Source organism: Aythya marila (assembly GCF_965140915.1).
Source record: "Aythya marila genome assembly, chromosome: 1".
Classification (NCBI taxonomy): domain Eukaryota; kingdom Metazoa; phylum Chordata; class Aves; order Anseriformes; family Anatidae; genus Aythya; species Aythya marila.
Window position 1 is genome coordinate 94,451,999 of NC_139042.1, and position 23,799 is coordinate 94,475,797.

General features: G+C 36.6%; 1 protein-coding gene across 1 annotated transcript in view; it reads left to right on the plus strand.

Annotated features, from left to right (window-relative positions):
• Window positions 1-2,653: 2,653 nt before the first annotated feature.
• The window catches only part of KCNJ6 (potassium inwardly rectifying channel subfamily J member 6), a gene marked incomplete at both ends in the record, with an annotated part of 112,109 nt that continues 90,963 nt past the window's right edge, over window positions 2,654-23,799 (plus strand). The window contains one exon of the mRNA XM_082784797.1: window positions 2,654-2,678. Coding sequence (XP_082640923.1) covers window positions 2,654-2,678 — 25 coding nt within the window. The remainder of the gene's footprint in view (window positions 2,679-23,799) is intronic.

A 23,799-nucleotide genomic window follows, 5' to 3' on the forward strand; every position in this document is an offset into this window, starting at 1 on the left:
TCCTGGTCATTTCCTTCCAGAAAAGGCAACCAAACCATTCCTATATTTTCAAGTGCAGCAATTAGCTCAATCTTGTTAGCCATTTCATGTTGGCTCTCAAATATGGAAATTCACATGGGTGACAGTTTCATAAACCTGAAAACCTTAGCTTCTTCCCATACATGATATACCCTATCTGATGTAGAGAAAATCTGTAGTACCTAAAAATAAATATTTCTGTTTCATGCACTTACCTGTCAGTGGTCTCAAAACACTACAGAAGGAAGAAGTAGGAAAAAGTACATTCTGCTAGTGTTTGTTTGTACCAGCTTCTTCAAAACAAACAATATTTGATCATTAGCAGAACTCTAAGGTTCAAAAATGTATAACCTTTTCTTATATATTTTATTTAACACTTTCATTTAAAAGGGAAATGGTATACTAGTCTCCTATGTCCTTATGATAGACTTCATTATTAGTGAAAAGTACGTAATAATATGCAAGAGAAAAGTATTAATATTTAAAATCACTACTTGTTATTAGTCTAATAAATCCAACCTTCCATCTTCAGGACTCAACATTGATCTTCCCCAACTGTTCATTCCTGATAAACTGTGAGTTCTCTAGTGGGAGGGGGTGTTTTACAGCCACATTATACAGCTACATGGACACAAATTATTGATGATTTTCACAGTGCTGTGCTTTGCTTTGATGATTAATGCTATACAAGAAATTGCTATATATTACCATTAACTTTTTTTTTTTTTTTTCTGGCACTCTTGTGCTATTTCTAATGCCAGTTTTCTTTCTTCCTCTTGTTTTGTGGTTTTGTTTTGATTTGTTTTGTTTCTCTTCCACAATAATGCATGAATCTGATGCTGAATGGTATGTTATCAACATGGCTTATACCATTAACCTTGACACTGTTGCAGAATATAACCTTAAACCCTTGTCTTAATACTAAATACACTAAATGGTATGTATACAGTTGCGAAGCATTATCTGTTCCTGTCATGAGTTCCAATGTTTCCTATTGCTATGAAATGTGAGCTTTTGTTTGCAAAACTCTGGCTTTCTGAAGTGCAAGTAGTAGTAGGTTTGGTATAGAAAAATTCTTCTAGATTTTTATACCAAATATAAGCCAGTACTGGGATAAAACAGAAATGAACAACCCCCTCTCTTGTCATATCATAGTCAAATAGCATTGTAAAACTATGTCTATACTGTCAAATAACATCTGGTACGGACTACTCTCACACCATTCTCAGCTCATTGCTTACCCCAGTGCTGTTCATACAGACTCAGCCAAAGAAATATGGTGCCACACTTGAATCCTGTCCCCAGCCATCTCAGCAACTACTGCAGGCCACCTCACACAGAAGCCAGCGCCTTGCCCCAGAGCTGAGACAGGGAGCAAGGAACACCTATTTGAGGTTACTGTCCATTAAAGTTATATCTTGGAGGTAATTTGCTCTGTTTATATCTGGGGGAGAAAAAGCTGCTTGTGTAGAAAGTCAGCATTTGCATACTCATGTCCTATAAGTCACTGTCTCCTGACCTCAACAGGGGCTTAGGCACAGCTCCCACACATATTTTTAATAGAAGTTGATACCCAGTACTTTTCCCTTCATCTGGAATTGTCAGCTGTGAGCATCTAAAATGTTTGCATTTTAAAGACAGCTGTGGTGTAATAGACAGGTAACTGGTAGCTGTGCTTACCCACAGGGCTGAGAATGAGTCACTAAAGAGGCTTGTATAGTTTCTGGGATCATAAGGGTCAGAGTAGCCATAACAACTTCTCAGAAACAGCTAACAGGGTTTTAAAGGTTTGTGAAGGGTTGACATTTTTAATTTAACCCAAACTCTTGCTCTAAATTCAGTAGGTGGGATGCAGATTCCAAGAGGTCATACCCTCTTGGGCATCAGTCCCTGTTAAGGGGAACTCCAGCAAATCTGAGGGTTTGACCAAGACTGACCAAGCCATCTGCCAAAGCAGGCTTAGTTACTGCAAATACAAGTGTATGACACAAGAAAACAAAGCAGACTAAAAATTTGAGTTCACAAATGAGTGACAAAGACACGCAGGTTTGAGTGGGAGTCCCTCACACACCAAAGGGAAAAAACAAACAAACAAACAAACAGTATTTCATTCAATTCATTTAGTTGTCAGGCCCAATATCAAGTCATTCATTCAAGCTTCCATTAGAAATTCATCTCTCTCTAAATAAGCTTTTTTTCTTTTTTTTTTTTTTTTTTTTCCAGTATATTTTTTCTGTGTGATGGCCATTTCCACACATTTTGTCAGAAAACCTGAACACATACGCAAATTATAGTACAGAGGGTAAAATGGGAGAATTTCTTTCTCCATTATCACTGTGGATGAATAAGTTCCATTACTCCAACCAAATACAAATGCATACACAGATAAATAAATATGTTTCATTCTTCAAAGTTAATACAGTCCAGAGACTACAGGAAACAAAAAATAATAACAAGGGCACTGGCTATTTAGAAGTAAATATATATCCCTAAATACAATAGAAATATATGAAGGAGTAATGTCCTTCCCTCACATTGCCACTTGCGCTCAAGTGTATTTTATATATATATATATATATATATTTGTTTTTTATTTTGTCTGTTCCCCCAGGAGAAGCCCAAAAGAGAAACAGAGATGGCCAAATTGACAGAGTCAATGAGTGAGTACAACAAATAGGAAGTTCAACTACTTTCTTTTTCCATCTGTTCCACTGCCTCACATAACACCACAAAAACAGAAAATAGTGCTTGCATTCAGGGATCTCATTCCAACCCTGTCTTCACTCCTAATTTCATCATAAATCATTCCACTCCTTCCAAAGAAAAAGAACCCCTACAGGAAGGACTTCTATTTTCTTTGTTCACTGTTTAAATCAGCTGTGTTTGGATATAAATCCAGCAGAACTCCTACTTCTTGTTTAACTTCATGAGCCGGAATTTCACTTCAAGAGAATGTATCTACTTGTGTATGTAATGAGTGCCTAATTTATTATATTCAGGTTAGAGTGTAAATTTCTTCATTAGCTTACAAAACAACCCACTAAATCCAGTGCAATTATTCAGGATTGTTACCTATGCAAGATTTATCCAACAGGAATTATGCCCAGAGATATTTGAGAAAAACTTTCCATTGATTTCACTGGTTTCTAAGACACATATATTGTCTTGAATATGCAACCCAGAAGTCATTTGTGCTTCCTCTTTAATACCAGATCCAGATAATGGATTAATGCTTATAAACACTCAGCTGAGAGACTCAGACAGGATAATCTATTCCAGAATAAGATTTGGAGAAAATTTAGGAAGAAATCCTGGCAAACAATCATCTCTTTCCCAAAACAAATCTAACTCCACAGCCTACGCAAGCTTAAGTAAATTGTCCGGAAAGAGAGAAATCTTTTACTCTGTTTAACCAGAACCCATAGAAAGACGGAAACACAGACATACATAAGACTCATTTACATTAGAAAGTTATTTCCTGTTGTTGTTATTGTTGTTGTTTGTTCTGAAAAGAACTGTTGTTAGGGCAGCACTCCCATGCCTTTTTGCTATCATGTTTGCTCTGCTTCCTTTTGAAAACATTGACTGTATTTCTTTACATATGTTATTGCAAGGTAGAATAACCAATGTTAGCTATAAAAATGTATATATTATTTCAGTATCAGAAGTGATCTATCCCACAAAAAAATTCTGCAGACCTGGGAGAAACAATAGAGGCATCAAAGCATCCATGTACTGGAGACCATATTCCTAAAGTTTTGTGCACACGTACAGAACTCAGAATTCAGTCTAAGAGCTCCCCTCCAAACTGTGAGTCTTACTAAGCAGTAGCAAACTGCAGGGAACAGTATAAGATACATGGCAATCTACTGATGGGTATTTAAACTCTAGTAAAGCACTGGCTGGAGTTCTTTCCATTGATCTGTGCACTGATATCTGAATGCTGCTGTGTCTATTTCTTGTCCCCCACTCTGCTTCTAGTAAGACCAGGCAAAATTCAGGTTTCTAAGGGAGGCTCATAGATGATATTTTCAGTTTTTCGGAACAACAAGATCCACATCCCTATGCCTTGTCAATTATTAGTAAGTAGAAAGAATTATTTCTCAGTGGTGCAACAAAATCTATGAGGTAACAGAGGAAAGATCAACAATACAGTTTAGCAAGGTCCAAAAGGACAAAAAAAAAAAAAAAAAAAAAAAAACAGACCCTCTAGAAACTTTGTCCTCTTCTTTGGCATAAAGAATAATATGCTCCACTAATTTCTATGGATGTACAATGTCATTCTTAGTATCATCCTGGGACTCCATCATTTCTCTGGCTTTAATGGATACTGGGTAGCTGTAGAATGATGCCCTAATGGGTGGAATGGAGATAGATGGGATGATGGAGGAAAATGTTATCAGAAGTGGAAGGAGATAAGTAGTATCTTTCCTGTGCTTTAAGTATCGGATGGGCTTTGGACAGCCTTTCAAAGACAATGTGAGAACCTCACCAAAAAGATTTAGGTGAATGCAAGCAACTTTCTGAATGTCTTAAAGAGCAAAAGGACTGTCATCCATAAAAGTCCATAATTGATCAGGAGGTGTTCAAAAATACACTATGCAGCTCCCTTAGGATTCCTGTTTTCCTTGTGAATGATTTTTATTTTGCTTCTTTTAAATATTTACTGCTGCTTCATATGAGTATTTGTTCATACTTCATGCAAATATTTTATGAAATTTTCCAATGGATTCATAAAATTTTAAAATATTTTTAGTGTAAGTCACATGCTGGAAGGAAAAACCTCACTGAATATACCACAGTGCTCATGATAAAGCTAATGCAGATTAAAAGAAAAAAAAATGGAACGGTAAAGCAGCAAACTGCCATATGGGCAAAACAGGTCAAATAGTTCTTAAAAAAAGCAAAGGGTGCTTAGACCTCTGGTTTGGATTGCAGAGCCTTTTTCTTGCAACTGAGAAAATAAATAAAGGACTCCAGAAATAGTTTGTTCATGGCACTAGTATGGCAAAATGATTATTTGCCCTTCACCCAAAAGCTCTACTTCTTCTCTCTTTCCTCTTCACCTTTTTGCACAATTCCAAAATTAATATATCACCTTCCCTCCACTTCTCTATTTTGTTCTCTCTACCAAAATGCTATGATGAAGTTACCAAGCAAGTTACCAAGGACCTATATGATGATGGAAAGATATGAGGTATCATGACAGAGCCCTGCACTTGTGTGTGTTGAGGAAGCAGTCTGCCTTGGGGGTTAAAATAAGAAAATAAAATAAAAGAGAGAGAGAGAGAGAGAAATCATTCTGATATAACAGTTAAAGTGCAAACTAGAAAAAAACGCTGTGCTAAATTTATTTAGGATAGTCACTAAGAGCTGATATATAAGCAGAAATGTGTAGCACACAAGAGCACTCTTTGCCCCAAGTTATTATTTTACAACACTTGTACAAAATTAATACAAAGCCACCATAATTGCATTGAGCCCCAGGGAGATGTCCAAGAATTCCTTTACAATGCCTTAAAATCCATATGCATTCTGAAATTTCTTTATAGCTTGAGCTGGGCAATTTACCTCATATAATCTTAGAATATTTGAAAGCTGAAGTACAAATGAAACCAGGAACCAGAGTGTTTTCCTAATGCTTTTCTTTTTCTTCTGTTTTTCTCCTGCTTCCCATGCACTCTTGGTCATTTTTAAACCAAATGATGGTACTATCTTTGTTGGGAATACCTAAAGCTCAACAAGCAACGTAGTAGAGTAAATATTAAGCAGCACAGGGAGGTAGCAGAAGTTTGGTCTGCTGTATTTAGAATTATAGAATCACAAAATGGTTCGGGTTGGAAGGGAAAGACCACCTAATTCCTGCCCCCCTGCCATGGGCAGGGACACCTCCCACCAGACCACATTGCCCAAAGCTCCATCCAGCCTGGTCTTGAACACCTCCAAGGATGGGACATCCACAGCTTCTCTTGGCAGCCTGTGCCAGTGCCTCACCACCGTCTGTGTAAAGAATTTCTTCCTTATATCTAATGTAAATCTACCCTCTTCAGTTTAAAGCCATTACCACTAGTTTTATCATACACTCCCTGGTAGAGTTCCTTTCCAGCTTTCTTGTAGGCTTCCTATCAGTACTAGAAGACCACTATAAAGTTTTCCCACAGCCTTATGTTTTCCAGGCTGAACAACCCCAACTCCCTCAGCCTGTCTTCATAGGACAGATGTTCCAGCCTTCTGAACATCCTCATGGCCCTCCTCTGGAATCACTGCAATAGGTCCATGTCCTTCTTGTGCTGGAGGCCCCAGAGCTGAACACAGTGCTCCAGGTGGGGTCTCACAAGAGCAGAGTAGAGAAGGAGAATCCCCTCCCTTGACCTGCTTGCAACACTGCTTTTAATGCAGCCAAGGGTACAGTTGGCTTTCTGGATTGCAAGCATGCCCTTGCCAGCTCATCTGCATTGCAAGCATTTACTGCCAGCTCATGTTGAGCTTCTCATCAACACCCTCAGGGCTGTTCTCAATCCATCCTCCACCTAGCCCACATTTGTGTTTGGGATTGCCCCAACCCAAATGCAGGACCTTGTATTTGGCCTCTGTGAGGTTCACACAGGCCCACCTCTCAAGTCTGTCAAGGTTCCTCTGGATGGTATCCCTTCCCTCCAGCATGTCAACTGCAACATACAACTTGGTGTCATCAGCAAACTTGCTGAGGATGCACTTGACCCTACTGTCTGTGTCACCAACAAAGTTAAACAGCCAACATTAATTTGTCCAATATGAAATATTAGATACTTTAGAGAAACATCCTGTACTGAACTATTCCGTCCTCAGAAGTGATCACCATTTTGAATAAGAATTTTTATAAGACCCTTAGTGAGCAGCCAAATACAGTGATACCTTGGCAGTAGCTTAGAAAATTCCTTTTAGGTCCCAGTATTAAGATGCTGGAAAAAATCTCCTCACCAGTTTCTCCTCCTGCTATTCATTTAGTCACAGTGTGCATCATGTTCCTGAGCTGCCTCAGGTGAAAGAAACCTGTCTACATCATAGCCCCTAATAAGCAACTATGAGATGTCTGTCTTATGTCATGGGCTACCTGGATTCTCCTTTTGCAACATGATGGCTCTTGGGCTTGGATAGCAGCTGCAAAGCCCTCCTCAAGCTCCTGTTATCTCCAAAAACCCTGCCAGGGCTGTGTTCTTTCTTGAGGAACAAGTGCACTTGTCCCTTGTCTTTCATCCAGACCTATCTTTGAGGCTTATTGGTTTACAGACAAGTTTGGAAAAACTTTTCTCCCTAAGGTAACATGGAGGTCCAAGGTCTCAACTATGAATTATGCAGAAGCATGGATATAGGGTGCCATATGATGACTGCAGCATAATCAATGTGTGACATGAGCAGTGTGAACTTGCTACAGGTTACAATCAGAAATGGGCATAGCTGGTTACCTTGAACCAGTTAAACAGAGAAGTGACATCCAATTAAGATGCCCTCAGGCAGTGAAGGTATGTCAGAAAACAGTCATACTTGTTCTGGTTCTCAGTTAAGCCACAGTTAAGCTCCTGTGTTAGACCAGTCAGAAGCAGAAGAGTTGGTCAAAACAAGGATGTTTCTTCATTTGTTAAAAATACATACATGTATATCCCAAACGTCTGTAATTATACTTTCAATGTTAGTGAAACAATGAAGACCGAGACCTTAGATTACTCTGAATAGAACCTTCTAAATTATGTTTGCCATTAATTTTACTCGGAAAGAAAAAAAAAAAATGTTTCAAGTTAATTTGAAAGACTTTTCAGGAGCACACAAACGCTAGGAGAGGTCTGTTTTGTGATAGAGTGCTTTTCACTAAAGTTCTCTTTTTATCTCCAACATCTAAATCTGAAGTGTCCCTAGTGCTCTCACACTTGTAGAGAGGCTTTATGAAGAGGAAAAAGTATTTCTGCTTTGAATTACTTTAAAGTGACAGCATTTTCAGATTTACATGTACTAGGGTAGTTTCTGAATATTATTTTTTTTTTTTAGCAATTCTAATTATTTTGAGTTTTAAAGCAGAAAAGAGTATGGTACATTACAGTAAACACATATCCAATATACTATATATTGGTATAGAATATTGTGAACTTTCTACTTTTTTTTTTTTTTCCCACTATACTGCCCTCATTTTCTTTGTGGTTTTGTTAAGAAACATGACCCTCTTTACCATCACATCACAAGTTGGTGGTACATGTGTAAATGCTATCTGGTGTGAACACAAAACCAGCTGTACACGCAGAGTATTAGGAATTTGAAGAAATGATCCTAAAAGCTGCATTTCTGTCTTGAAGAGAAATCTAGAAGATTTCTAGAAGATCTAGAAGACTGATTCTTTCGCCTCAGAAAAGAATTTAAAGTACAAATATCCAGTCCAACATTTTCCACTGATGTTACATGTGATTAATTAGAAAGAGCAGATTTTTACTTGGCAAAATTCAAGTGCAAAAACTCCAGAGGGTTCAGAAAACTCATACATAAAGTGACTTACATGTGTGAGAAAGTTACAGACATTTATTTTCAAGATACTCAGTTATCATTTCAGGGTTAACCTTTTTATAAGAGCATGCCAATAGTAGAATAGTAAGTTTGTTTTTTTTTTTTTTCCAAAATATGCATTTTCATCATCTCTTACATTTTCAGTAACAGAAGAGCTCTGCTATGATAGATATTTCTGTAAAAACAGTTTCATAGAAAATAATAAGTCATAGAGCTACTTGTTTAATTAAATAGAAGAACTAATTACTGTTGACTTGAAGGTATACATAGATTGACATAGTTTCTTTCAAAATTGATTACTTAAGACTTTGGTCAAATTTAAACTACAAATAACCAGAATGTGTATTTTGTTATTATTGTTATTATTTCATCAGCAGTTAACTAACGTATATAATGAAATGAACAGAGAGAACTGTGCTATTATAATTAAACAAAAATACAGTTTATTCCACATAGTAAAGGTCACGTTTGGACAGTAGAATGAGATTCTGAAACAGAACTTCATTATGCAAGACAGCAGAAAGTCCTTTTGTTTCAGTGCTGCTTTAGAAGGGGTTTAGGAGAACTATGAAATAATAACTGCCCAAGATACAATAGAAACTTGTCTTAATCAGGAAGATGATTGACAGTATTTCTAGTACTGATTATAAAATAATGTGAAGAGTTTTTGCTCTTCATTCTCTTAGGTTCCAGGTGTCTTTCCTTTAATTTCTCTCTGCAAGTATGAGGGAAAGAAAAATTACTTTTTTTTTTTTTCTAAATGAAAATGAAGACTCTCATATATTCCTATGATTCCAGAAGCTTAGTACTACTTTATTAAGCTAAAATTTCTGTGAAAATTAAACTCAAATTATCAGGAATGAGAAAACCAAGAGCTGAATTATAAATGAAGTAATAATTTCTGATTGTTTTTGAATTTCTTTTTCCAGAAAGAAGCTGTGAGTGTAGATAGGCTATGTTATTGAAGTGCATATTATTGAAGTACAGTATTTCCTGTTACCTACAACTTTAACAACAAAAAAAAAATAATCTATTCAGGCTGCTTTTTGCATGAGAGGTGTGTGTTTCAGTCCTACCATTAGTTTTTATTCACTCAGGCTTAATCATTTCTAAGACAGAAGCTATAGTTTTTCTGACAATATCTAAGAATTTTCAGTGCCTTTGCTTTGCATTGTTATGGTTCATATCACAATGGAGCTAGGTTATTACAGTCATATGCTTCCTAAAGTAAACTCTCACCTTCTACACTAAAACTAAGTGGTCTAGGCACAAAGACATTTGGGAAAAAAAAAAAAAAAATCTTCCCACAACACCACTCTCTACAGAACTCAAACAGTCATATCACTACAACATCTGAACAGCACAGTGAATCTGGATGAGATTAGGTAGGAGGGAGAATTAGGGAGAAGAGACTCTTCAAAGAAGACACAGATGTTGTTGGACATGACTGGACTTTAAGCTTGTGTGGAAATTTAATATCAAATGCAAAAGTTACTTCAGATTTTAAGTACCAGTTTTTAAGGACCTCTTTTTGGGACTATGCTGGCAAAAATTAGGTGGCTAAAGTCCATGTTGAGGCGACATTACCTCATTCATATACCCTTATAATAAGCTATGTCACATACAGACCAGTCAGCATTGCGCAAGCACTGACAGTTCTGTATCTCTAGCAGTTTTGTGCTTGGTTTCACAATTTGAATGCTCTCCTAATACAGAACTTTTCTGTATTTATTTAACATGTGCTTAAATCTTCCAAAGGTGCTATTCATTAACAGATTTTGTTTGGAGAAGTGAGCATTATGTAGCACTGAAAGAAAAGCCCTCACTGTACATGTAAAAAAGTAGGAAGTTCATATTCACATAGGATAAAGAAGACATTAAAAATGTCTGAGACACCAATCAATTGTCTTCACGGTGAGCAGTCGAGATGAATGAAATGGTGAAAAGCAGGATCAATGTTTCTGAAAGCTGTAGAAAACTATTTAACTTAGATGTGACTTATTGAGCTATCAAGCAGATAAGAGACCATAATGGATTTTAGTTCTAGGAAATAAACATAACATGATCAATAGCAAAGAACTGTTCAACAAAGAACAATAGCAAAGAACAGGTCAACTGTTAACAGAAAAACAATCCAGGAAAAAAAGGGGAGGGGGAGGGGGGGAGAAAGATGGTATCTGAGATATACAAGAACAGCTGTTTATAAGGTAGCACCACAAACATATTGGATTCTTAAACTCTTAGACTTTGAACATGAGTTGCAAAGGTCTCCAGAATCAATGTCTGGAAACCTCATAGGACATGGTATGATAAACTATTTGATGTGAAAGAAAAATATCCCACTGTATTGCAAAAAGAGAGCAGTTGCATTATTCAATATAAACAATAAGTGAAAGGTCTTATCATGGTATTTTTGACAGATTTCTTTTAAAAGTCTACAATCAGATATTAAGCTAACCCCTAAAACTAGACTATATTGTCCCTGCATTTTTCACCTGCCTCCATTGCTCTTCAAACATTTGAGAGGGTATATCAGGGACCGTATTAACAATATTACAGACAAAACAATACCTACAAGTTAAGTTCTCTCTTGTGTACAGCACACATCAAATCATTATTTCTGAGCCAGTGCCTGTACTCATACCTCAGGCTCTGCCAACTTTATTTACCACTATTTCTTTTGCCATAAAATATCTTGAACTACATACAGGAGAAAACCAAAAAGACTCCAGTGAGAGTCATTCCCAGCAATAAATGAGCTGTTAAAAAAAATAAATAAATAAAAATGTGCAGCACTGTTTCCTTTCAGATGCACGGACTGGACTGCAGTGATTGTGCAAAGTGGCTCTTCCACAGTCCAACATCTGTCTACTACAGAATCCAGTGTTTCCCCCTTTGCCATCCCAGTCAGATACATTGTACAGACATATCTCTCTGACAGAAAGGAGGGCACAGTTTTGTGCACCTCTCTGTTAGAAATATGAACTGCATGAAACTGATGTATAATTAGAGATTGCTCCTTTTTCCTACTATCATCCTTTCTGTAAATAATTCCCCTACTTTCCCTCTTCAAATATTTGCCATCTTACAAAAAACATACTCTAACCCCCTTTATTTAAACTGTAGGGTTAGATTTTATAATCACAATTCAACATTCAGTGTCTCGAGTCTTTGTCAATCTTTGCTAAGCACCTTCCACTTTGTCATTAATGTAAGCACACTTCTTAATCCATATACCTATAAGCAAAATGATGAAAAGCAGTAAGGCTTGCTGAAAAGAAAAATATTACTGGTAGCAGCTGCAGAAGACATGCAGCTCTTACTCACCTAATTGGCAATTAAAAATAAATGCTTAAGAAATATGGAGTTTCTTTAACTCTTAAAACAGGAGTAGCAGCAACAAAGTTACCTTGAGAAGCGTAGCTCTTGCATTTGTATATCCCATTTCATCTGGAAGTCATCTGCTGGATGTTGGAGTCAGAACCCAAATATGACTTTCTGATGTTAGTTTGCCTTAATATCTTACAACTTCATTTGAAATAAATAATTAAATAAATGTTGGAATAAGTGAAATTTTCAGAATCAGTATTTATACAAAATAAAACTCCATGTTTCCTCAGGACAGACACGGCTCAACAGATAGAATAGTACCATAGATAAGCACACTACTATTTACCCTACTTGACAGCACCAGCTTGTGGAAAGGGGAGCTGGTGAAAGATAAGTTTCAGAAAATCTTAATGCCATCACATTTAGCAACACATCTGAGGAAATACTTTCACAGAGCATGTAGTTTATGAAAGAGTTTGTCACAAAGTACTATAGAGTAGGCAAAGAGTTTAAAGGAATTCTGGCTGGCATGGAGTACAAACATTCAGTGTATTAATTCATATATTAAAATATAAGTAGTTAGAAGGTGATAATCCACATACAGAAGGAAGTGATACACTAACCTATGAAAACTAGGTAAAAGTTATTCTGTGAACGGTTTATCCGTCTGCTTGATAAACTGCTTTATATCTCCCTCTTCACCACTTATTACCATAACTATTACTGGCCCTACAAAAGGAGTATCATTAAGTAATTATAAGATAACTTTCCCCATCTTCTTGTAACTTTAAGGCCAAGTACCCTTTTAATCCATCATCAGTATGGGCCACCTGGGGCTACCTAAGCAGTTGCAAGAGCTTTAAGTACAGCTACTAAATTATTTCATTTTTGTCCCAATACCTTAGAGATCCTACCAAATAACCAAAAAGGGCCAAGGTAGCAGCTTGTAAGGAGACAAAAAACAATGACATGTCTGAAGCTGTAAGAGTTGCTGGCCACCATCACAACAGTTTTCACTGAGACCTGTCCTTCCCTATCTGGGTCCTTCCTCACCTTGTTAACCTGGGAGCTGAGAGCAGTATAGCCAAAGAGACTAGAGACAAACTTCACAATACTGTTGGCTTGCAAAACACAGTCTTTTGTCCTGACATCCATCAAGTCACTAATGTTTTAATTGTATGTAAGTGACTGAGTTCAGACATTTGATGAAATTTAATTGGTTATTTTATCTCAGAGGTCAGATTTTATGGTTCTGTCCAACTCCAAATCTATGTCTATAAATCTTCACGCAGCTCACAATCTATGCACAGAACAATATAAGGCTCTGTTCTACTACAATTGATTGTGAATGGCATACAGAGATGATTATGCTCCCAAATCATGATACTTTAAATTACTGCTTTAGTTCATTCACAAGAAACAGAATGATTGTCATCATCTGACAAATTTATCTTTGTCAAGCTGAGTCTACTATCTGTATATTGCAGGTTTCTTCTGTTGCTCCTAGGAACTTATGCAATGGAGTCACGTCACACGTCATGAAGGGTTCACTTATCTAGCTGTAAATCAAAAAGACAACAAATAGCACAATTACTTGTCCTTAAAAGTGGTACATTTTTGTTGAGTTTAGAAAACCTATACTTTCACTTGACAGGTTTGGGAGGCAGTTTAAATATCTTGTTCTGCTCCATTTTCTCATATTGTTTGAACAGTTATTTTAATGATAGGCAAAGAATAATATCCTCCAGAACCTACTGAAACATAGAATACCATATTGGAGTACATTTTCTTCCTTTTTTTTTTTTTTTTAATAAGGCAGAAAAGATCTACAGACCTCCTGCTAAGTCAGTTTGTTTCCTATGGTATATTGCTCTCGCATGTATTTGAGTGTCTTTTTGGTGATAACATTTTTATTTAGGGGAGTATTACTATTTAAGGCGCAAGTAGCTCATGCTGTTGTACTAATTTGTGGGTGAATGTTGCATATTTTTAGTACCCATTCAATCACATGTGCTGTAATGTTTAAAAATGAATTCATGAAAAGCATGACACAAAACCCATTAAAGTGAAGAAAAAAAACTCCTACTGTTTCTCCTACATCCCTAATTTTATAAGGTGCTCATGAAATTAACATGAAAAGGAAGGAAAGAGACTTATGAACTCATTTAAATGATTTCTTTACACGAGCAACTCCGACCAAGTAGAACTCTGCATTAAGGTACGACCCCCCACAACCACCAACCATGGAGAGCAGTCCACACAATGGAAAGACTGACAATGTCAAAGTCATGAGCCTGTGATCAGTTTTGAAAACCCAGTGTTATCTTGGTTCATTCAGTGCCCTTACAAATGATCTTTTGGATTTTGTCGTGCACTTGATTGACATTCACAAAACTTCCCAAGGCTGCTGACAACAACAACAACAAAAGCTTGCAGGTATAAGGAAAACATTATAAACAACCAAATTTCAAAGTAGCTTAAAATGGTGTAATTTTAAAGTAAATTTCTTCAATTCAGAACAGTTTGCCTTTCTTCTGTTGTAGATCTGAAACAACCATGTAAAAAAATGTTGGACAGGTAGACTGGTAGCAGAGCCTGAGTCAGGCTGTTGGCACACTTCTGTTTGCTGTTCAGAGACACCTGTTGACCTTTGAGCAGATGGCTATGAAGAACAATCAGTGTTCAATAGCTGAGTCTAGTCCTCTGAGATCCAGAAACATGAGGAATAGGAGGCGGTGGACTCCATAGCCAATTTCACAACCTGAATGTTTAACTACAAAGGATGAATCTTTTGTCCAAGAGTTTGATATAAAGCCCTGAAGAAACATTGTTGGGAGTGCAGGGCAGGTAACCATGGGCATTAGGTTTCATTTTGTGCAAGTGATTTCATAAAAGATGGTGTGTCGAGCATTTACATATGGGCCATTTGCGATAGGTATTAGTTCCTTCCTCAGACATCCCACTGCTTAGAACTGGTTTGTTGACTCTTTCTGCCTCACTAGGAGAGTTCAGTTCCCCATGGAACGTTTGATTCCTTCTGTGTTTTGGATGTTACAACTGTAAGAAAACCCTTCTCTTCTCCTTCCTCTCCTTCCTCCTCCCCACTTCCACTTCTGCTTCCAAACCCTTGACAGAAGAACTTGCAGATCTATTTCTTCCCACTCAATAGCAGAAGGTCTGGAAATACTTCTTAAATGCAGTTGAAATTGGTCAATAGTTTAAATATTTTAAAGTCATAACATTGAGGAATAAACAAAATCAATAACAGCATATGTCTTACAAACTAGTTTAAAAATCCAAGGTATATTAAACTTGAGAAAAGCCTTTCCAGTAGTCCTTGCAATTGTTGTTGATTAATGAAGTTATCTTTTTTTCCATGGCATTAAACAAACAATCATAGTGGAAGAATTTAATAATTTAAGAATAAGATAAGGCCATAAACCAAGAGAATTATACAAAATTTATATTGTACAGAGAAAATATTGTACACAGAAAGTAAGTGCTGAGAATATGTATTTTTAAGTTCAGTAGTGCCATTAGGTGATGAGTCTTAATTTTAAGAAACTCTTTTCAAACATTCTTTGGAACAGAAGAGAGGTATACCACTGTGACAAAAGCAATGTTTTTCTTTTAAAAAATAAAATAAAATACTCTGAAATGGGGGCTGGGGGGAATCTCATCTTTATCAAGAGATTATAATTTCAAATTAAGTCTGCATTGTGTGTTGCTATAGAAACCCCCATTTTGTGACATGTTTATGGGAAAAAAAAAAAAGTCAAAAATTGCATCTTAATGAATGTGGATCACACATAAGCTTCCTCAATATAGCAAAATAAAAAAGAAGTTTCTAACAGAAAATGAATAACTACCCAAAATAAGGTGAGCTAATTAAGGTCATGGGGAAAGGACATTAAATCCTGAAGTGACATATGTCATGTTCATTTTTCAACACTTGTCTCCGCCTCACAGATTATGTATTAGATACTGCGGGAGTCTGATGGATTGAGAGGCTTGTTGCCATGGCAATATTTGCTGCTTTGCTGGTATTCCCTACAGAAAGGAAAGGATTTTTTTTCCTACTCAGTTAGACAAATTGGCTATATATAGCAAGAGATGTTGGAGAACTGAAACAGCAGAATCTGGTGAGGGCAGGCTGGGGGAAGGACTGACATTTATAAGTTTAAGGAATCACAATAGACCATATATCTTTGAGGAGTGAGGGAGGTTGCTGAAAGAAGGAAAGAGGGAAGGAAAAGACATGGGAGAGAGGGAAGGAGAAAAGGAGAGAAGGAGGGGAAAATGCTTATATATTCATAATATATCTTGCTTTTAGGGGCCAGGAAGCCAGAAAAGGAGAATAGGTACTGTTGCCTAAGAGGAAGCTACAACTGCTGTTTTACTATGCTTGAGATGGTTTATAGCTTCAGGGAGAGCTAAAAGGTAAAAAAAAAAAAAAAAAAAAAAAAAAAAAAACACTCTCAAATGGGCAAAGAAACAATGGAATTGCTTACCACTGAAATTGTCAGTATAAATCACAATTTGAGCTCCATATATAAGCCTCCTTCTTCTTTCTGTTCCTTTTTTTTTTTTTTTAATCTTTGCTCACAGCATTTTTAAAGCAAGGTGTTGATACAATTTCCACCCTCCACTTGGCACAGTGAAATCAAATGTGCTTCAGTCAGATGTTAGGGAGTACTGTCTCTTATGTATGGTTCTGTCTGTTGCTTAGAGGTGTAGGAAGAGTGTGACAATGTGGTTTCATTTTAATATTAGCCCATCTCAGCCAAGTATCTACAGATTACTGCAGAAAAGGAGAAAGAATGAAAAAAAAAAAAAAAAAAAAAAAAGGAAGAAAAGAAGGCTGGTTCATTTCTTCCTCTTTTCCACTCTTATCCCTTTTATACACAGAAGTGCACCAAGCAATCTACAGTATTTGCCTTGAGGCTTAGAAAAAAAAAAAACACTATTCCAATAAGACTGATCAGGCAGCTCTAACTGTCTTTATTGCTAATTCACTTGCAGTGCCCCTATCCATTGTTTCTTCTTCCCTTTCACGGCAGACATCCATTACAGTTTTTAATTTTTAGAGTATCAGATGCATATAGTGACCTGTAGAAAAGATGATCTATGGCAGATCATTAATACAGTCCTTGCCCTGGAGAGTTCACATGTACTAGAAAGAAGACCAAAATGACGAATGTGTACATGTATTTCAGTGACCAATACTGATGGGTAGTTTCATGACTATGGTTCATCCTGAGGAAACCCACTTTTAAGGGGTGCTAGGTGACAGAGAGAAGAGCAGACCTATAACAGGGCTCTGATTTCTTGTGCATTCTGAAAAGCATAAGAAGCTTTAATTTAATAATAGAAAGGAAAAGTGCTAGCAGAGACACAGAAAAAACTGGGAACATGCTTGCAACAGTGAACAGTGGAGGGGGATGTGAGAGTATATGTTTGCAGAGGGGAGGAAGGGGAAATCTGAGCAGCAGATTTACAGTGTGTATCAGTCTATGTATATTATACAGAATGTATATTACTGCAGCTTTAGTAATACGATTAGATAGAAAAGATGTACAGGATCATGATAGAAACACTTAACACATAGTGAGGAAAAACAGGGGGAGTTAAAGGTGGTACTAAAATGGTGAAATGCTATGGAAACAAAAGGAACAGAGCCCTCTGTTCACACCAAAGACTAGAACTGGAAATGAAGGCAAAAAAGGGCTTTTGAAAGGGAGGAGCAGAGCACAAAATCCTTTCTTAGACATGCTAAGGTTCAGCCGTCAGACCTTAGCAGAAACAAAATAGAAATCAGAGAATTCATTATAGTTCAGTAAAAACAGAGAAAATCTTAATGTCTTATGTTCACCTGTATAACTTCACACAATTCCCACATTCTTTGAGAGTACAGGTACTAGAAGACATGTCCTCACATAACTCACCATTCAAAACAACCACACAGAGAGGTAGAGGATGATGAAAAAGTATCAGAAGTAGAGAGACTATTGGGACAGATGGAACATGTTAGTGGGATTGGGGCTGAGTGAGCAATGGGGAACAGGACAGATAGAGGCAAGTTCCTATCACCAGCAAATATATTTAACCCACACAGTTATCAGAGGTTGCTGTGGGAAGGAGTTAAATCGTTGTTGTTGTTGTTGTTGTAGTTGTTGGTTTCATTTGGTGTTTTGGCTTTTTTTTGTCTTTTCCTGTGTGGAATGATGTTTCTTTAAAAATAATCCCTGCACTATAAATGCTAATACGCAGTATGTTAAAGAATAAAACATAGTAGAATCAACAAAAGTGAATGAGTGACAGTTTAAAAATAAATAAATAAATAAATAAATAAATAAATAAATAAATAAATAAATAAATAAGGGGGGAGAGAAATTTAAAACTCAATGATGTCAGTGATCCAAAGAGAAAGAACAAGAGACCTGAGATTCAGAAAGAGAAGACTACAGAAAATTCATTACAGATCTACAGAAACATAGAAGGGATTGATGAACTCTGTTGCTGGAACAAACAAATGAAAGAGACTATTAGCAACCTGAACATGAGCAGTTTCAGAAGAGTTGCACAAATGAATGCATAGATGTGGTAGAAAAAGACAGAAAGTTAGGGTTGTCAGAGGTGAGCTGTGTCTATCTAGAAATCTTTTGTCAGTCAGCCTCTCTATGATTAACACTTAGAATGCCAGAAGTATTAACTACCATCATTAATTAGCATCATATCATTAACTAACCATAGTAAATAACATCATTTTAACTGATGTTAAAATAACATTTTAACTCATTATGTTGCTGAAATCTTAGGCATGAACAGTGAGGATCTCAAGTGCATGGCTACAAGGCTGCAGGTTACCCTGCCAAGATTTTCAATAGAAAATAAAATAAAATAAAATAAAATAAAATAAAATAAAATAAAATAAAATAAAATAAAATAAAATAAAATAAAATAAAATAAAATAAAATGACCAGAACAAAGATCTGGATAGGATACGCAGCATCAGGCATTCCCAAGGTGGCAACAGAACAGATGTGGTGCTTTAGCGTTTGTCTCCCACCAGCAGTGGGGAAGCTATTAGAGAATCGTCTGTTATTGATTCACACTGCTTAGAATCCATTTATACTGGCTGGTTTTGGAGCCATTACAATTTACAGTCTGTCATGTAAATTGTTCTTTGTCTGTGAAATATTGATCTATTAGATATACATGCCATGCATGCACAGTGAACACATGGACTCAAAATCCTTGGGGATTTTGCTTTTTAAACAACAGATTATTGCCTACATTCACTAACTACTTCTATGAGCAGCTCAGTAATTTCAGGTTTTAATGTCCTCTTCAACCCTCTTTCCACATAATCAGAGGTAATATTTGATGAACTAGGGATTAGAGACCTGAGGGTTTTTTCATTTAAAATAATGTTATTTTTATGTGCACAAAATATTTCTTAAATACCTTAATAGATATATACACACATATATGCACAGATTTGTGTTTATATGAATGTATAAGTGTCTTACACAAATTTTGATTAGATAGTTTAGTTCAGAGGAGATGGTGATGGAATGACTGCTTGGGTGGGAATTTGTTTTGATTTAAAACCTTACATTGCCAGTAACATAAAAGAGAAACTGTTTACAGTTGGATCTGTAAATGACAGTGAAGTATGAGAATAGCAGGTAAAAAGCAATTTGGTCTATACATATTCTATACCCATCAGTCTGCAGTGAAAGACTTGAAGCAGCTGTGGTTTCAGAGTGCTTTCAAGCTAGGAATAGCCAGACTTATCATGCCCGGAAAACCTTCAGCTCACAACACCTGCTCATGCATTTCCTCCTGGGTTGTCCTGTGGGGCTTTCAACACTGCGTCAAAGTACTTTGCAGAAAATAAAGGAAGTTATTGCTGTCTTCACCTTGCAGGCAGAAATTGAGACTGGAGCTCAGAATTACCTGCCAAAGACCTCTAGAGAAATCAGAGAGAAGGGCTACCACTAATGATGTCCCAGGTCCCAGTCCTGGCTTCCCAGTTGGCCTTCTGCCAAAGAAGCTAAACTTTAGCAGTGTCAGGTGCAAAAGCTTGGTAACCAAGATTAAAAACAAAATCTCCAGGTCTCAACTGAGCACCCAGGAAATGAAGAGTGTGTGGTTTTAATGACAGCCAACCAGAATTTTAATTAAGTATTTCTGTAACCTTTCAAATAGGAGAATTAGATGAGAGTTGGGGACCGAGAACTAAATAGTCTTCTCATTACAGTGTCATCCTTTTTACACACGTGGATTTTATGAGTGAAAGAGAAATTAGATCTACAACAAGCCAACTTTTTCATCGGATAGGCCTTACACACCCACTAAATTCTATTCCTTCTGCAGATGGAGATTTCTCCAGGGAAAATAAAAATAAATAAATAAACAAACATTTAGAGACTATATTATTGATTACATATGTCCTAACTTTCCTAACTTTTTGGCTTTAAAAAGATCTTTTAATACAGTTGCTTTTGAATACCAGCTCTTCTTTTTAGAAGGGAGAGGAAACTGTCTACCATTGTACCATGACAGGATATACATGGGATGCATGTGTACACCCCAGGAGCAGCAAGCTAAAATACAGATCCCATACTAGTGCAGCAGATTCCCTTGTATGGCACAGAAATAACTGCTTGAATGGCAGAAGGCAGCTCTCATCTTGCTTAAACCAAGCACTAGAGAAACAAAATCTACTAAAATAGCAAAGTCTGTGTTAAACATGTACTAGTGGCTTTGCTACATGATCAGGTTAGTCAAGTGGAAAGAGGCACAGTTTGCTCTGAAACTCAGTGCCGATGGGTTTGATGGGCAAAGACGTTGCTAAAGCTGCAATCTGATTCTGCTGCTAGCTCTGACCCATCCCATGAATGAATAAGCCTAACTTTCAGAAAGAGAGGAAGAGAGGAAGAGAGGAAGGAAGGAGGGAAGGAGGGAAGGAAGGAAGGAAGGAAGGAAGGAAGAAAAGAAAGAAAGCATCAAGCCACCTCAGCATGACAGATATCTGCACCTCATTGTAGAGATGAAGGAGGCTGTCAGAGCTCTCTGCACTTGTTGTGGTGGCAGGTGTTCATTGCACTAGAATCACATACAAAGAAGATTCAGATTCTCTTCTTCCTTTTTTTTTTTTTTTGGTAAAACTTCTGGGCTACTTCCACCCATGGGTCTTAGAAAGCTGAAGAAACTGGTCCTCATAAACTGAGAGAAATCTGTATGGCAGTCGGTTGTGGTTAAAATGCCTCTTTGGGATTTAACATCAAAAAAAAGTGAGCTGGCAGTATATTTGGCTTTGCACATCATGTGAAAGTCATCTAAGAGAATCACTGGGAATATGTTCTCACAGATACAGTGAAGAGATATTTTAATTTTTCATCTCTAACTGCCTGTAAGACATGTAGTAGATCACTTATTCCTCACAGCAAGGTGGGCAACAGCATTCACTACCACATATGAAAATAAGCATTAGCAAAACACCAAAAAATTCATGCATAAAAGAGCTACTTGATTTACCAAGCATTTCACATTCACTCAAAAAAAAAAAAAAAAAAAAAAAAAAAAAGTAAACCAGTTTACTATTTAATTGAAATGAACATACATAAATTCCCCCAAATCAGTTAAACCAGTTTCAGAAAGACATGAGGATCTGCTCTCTTCATGACTTCTCCTGAGGAGGGATATGGCAGAAAGCACTTGTCTTTAGAATACAAGGTTCTCACAATGTTCATGGTAAAATCCAACTATTCAAAAATTATGACCTGTACCCTGTTTCCCTCTAAAAATCCAACATACTAATGTATTTTTATTTTGGATTTGAATTAATGGAGCAGTCTTTATGTACTATGGAGAGAGCAATAAGAATTTCATCTAAAAATGATCTTGAAATATGGTCACACAATGGACTAAGAAAACAGTCTTTCAGGAAGCTGAGTTTCAATTTTTTTTTTTCTATTTAACAAAAAATGATAGATCTGGAGTCACTCCAAGTGCACATACATATACAGGTTTTGAAATAGAAATTAAAAGAAATCAATTAGTTCATCTATAACATCTATTCCTACAAAGCAAAATATGCATTTTGTTTTATTTTTCCCAAAATAATTGAAAGTATTAAAATGGATTGCTATCCTTTAGCACCATCTTGAGAATAAAGTGACAAAGATCATACAGTTTATTTTACTGCAGTAGTCATTTCTCCTATAGCAGCATAGAAAACTGATGGGTAAATCCTTGTTCTCTCTTCCTGTAATCATTACTTCACATTATTTTACATTCTCCCCTCTAAATACATCGCAATAGCAGAGAGTTATGTCACTGAAGGTTATTTGCTACTAGTTTCATTATATAAGCAATACAGTTTAGAAAATGATAGAAAGCTCTGCAGCTACATTGACAACACCTTAATGAATTTTCATTTTAAGATATATTCTAACTAGCTTTGATGGAAGGCAGTACACAAAAGTTATGACCTGAGTTTTTAAAGGTGATAAATATTATGAAGACTATAAAAACATGACAAGCAGGAACTGCTTCTCTGTACCTTATGCAATTATTTATTCCATCTTCATAATATAAATAAAATGTTCCTTGAAAAATCCATCTTAAGTATTATTAAATTAATATTATTAATATTATTAGAGCCTTTTCCTAGAAATAGCTAGCAAAAGCATTCATTTCAGCTCCCTTAATGAATTAGAAACAAAAGGTCATGAAAAAGGAAATAAACAGTTAAACGGAAAAAGCTATATAAATCTCTTATCTTCAAAGTGTACCAAGAATCAATCTTAAGGAGTGTTTACAGAAACCTAGGGTCACATTTGCGTGACACACATATAGGTGTGCACACATTAAGGTAGACAGATTTGACAAATTTTCTAAACATTCACATGCATTACTTCATATATCTGAGGTTGCTAGGGATCTGACATTAACAAAATTAATAATGTATTAACTGAAATTCACTTCATGTGTATTTTAGTAAAATTGTATAGGCAATATTTCAAATCAATGTTGTCTGAGAGATTTTAAGCTTCTGTCATGACAAAATGGTTGTGCAAATACAAATGCAATGGATAAAGCCAGGAGCAGCTCAGAGAGACACCTTTAAGTTTTCACTGACAAAACTGCCAGTGCATCTAATTATTGTGGTCCTGTATTCCTAACAGTCATGCAGATCCTGGTTCTCTCACAAACACGCAACAAAGAGCAATCAATTACTGTGACTTTGCAGGTTGTTTCAGCATTTCTGATCTGTTATTATTTCCCAGTAGCACAACCTAACAGAATGTAAGCTGGACAGCAGCAGGCAGCTTGTGATTCTCAGAGACCAAAGATGTAATTGTGAGAACCACCAAGGAGGTCATCTCATCTCAGCATGAGAAGTTATAGGAAGTTGTGTGCACAGATTCTTTGTTCAGCCTAATAAGCCCATCACAATACTTTGTGAAGACAAAGTGAAAAAGTGCCTTCTTTCCCACCATGCCTCCTTGTCTTGTTCTGCTCCCACTAGCAGAACAGGTTATCATTACTCATATCATAGGGTAGCTTGGAAGCATGGCACCAATGCTCTAACAACTGAGGTGCCTGAGGAAAAACAGGTCTTCTCTGATAGCTTTCCATCTGTCTGTGTTCCCTAACAGGCTTCTGCACCAAGGAAGCCCACAGAGTTTTATTACATGCCCACACTATTTAATAAGGACAAGCGCAGGGATTACATTTGGCTTATGAGGCATTTTGCACTTGTCTGAGAACATACAAATTGAATCATCACCATTTCCCGATTTTAGTGTTTTCTAGACAAGAGGTGGTCATATCTCCTACCACTATGAAGAACTTGGTATGAATGTCTCACCCTCTGAGGACAGCCACTCTGTCCCCTGTGTCTTGTCC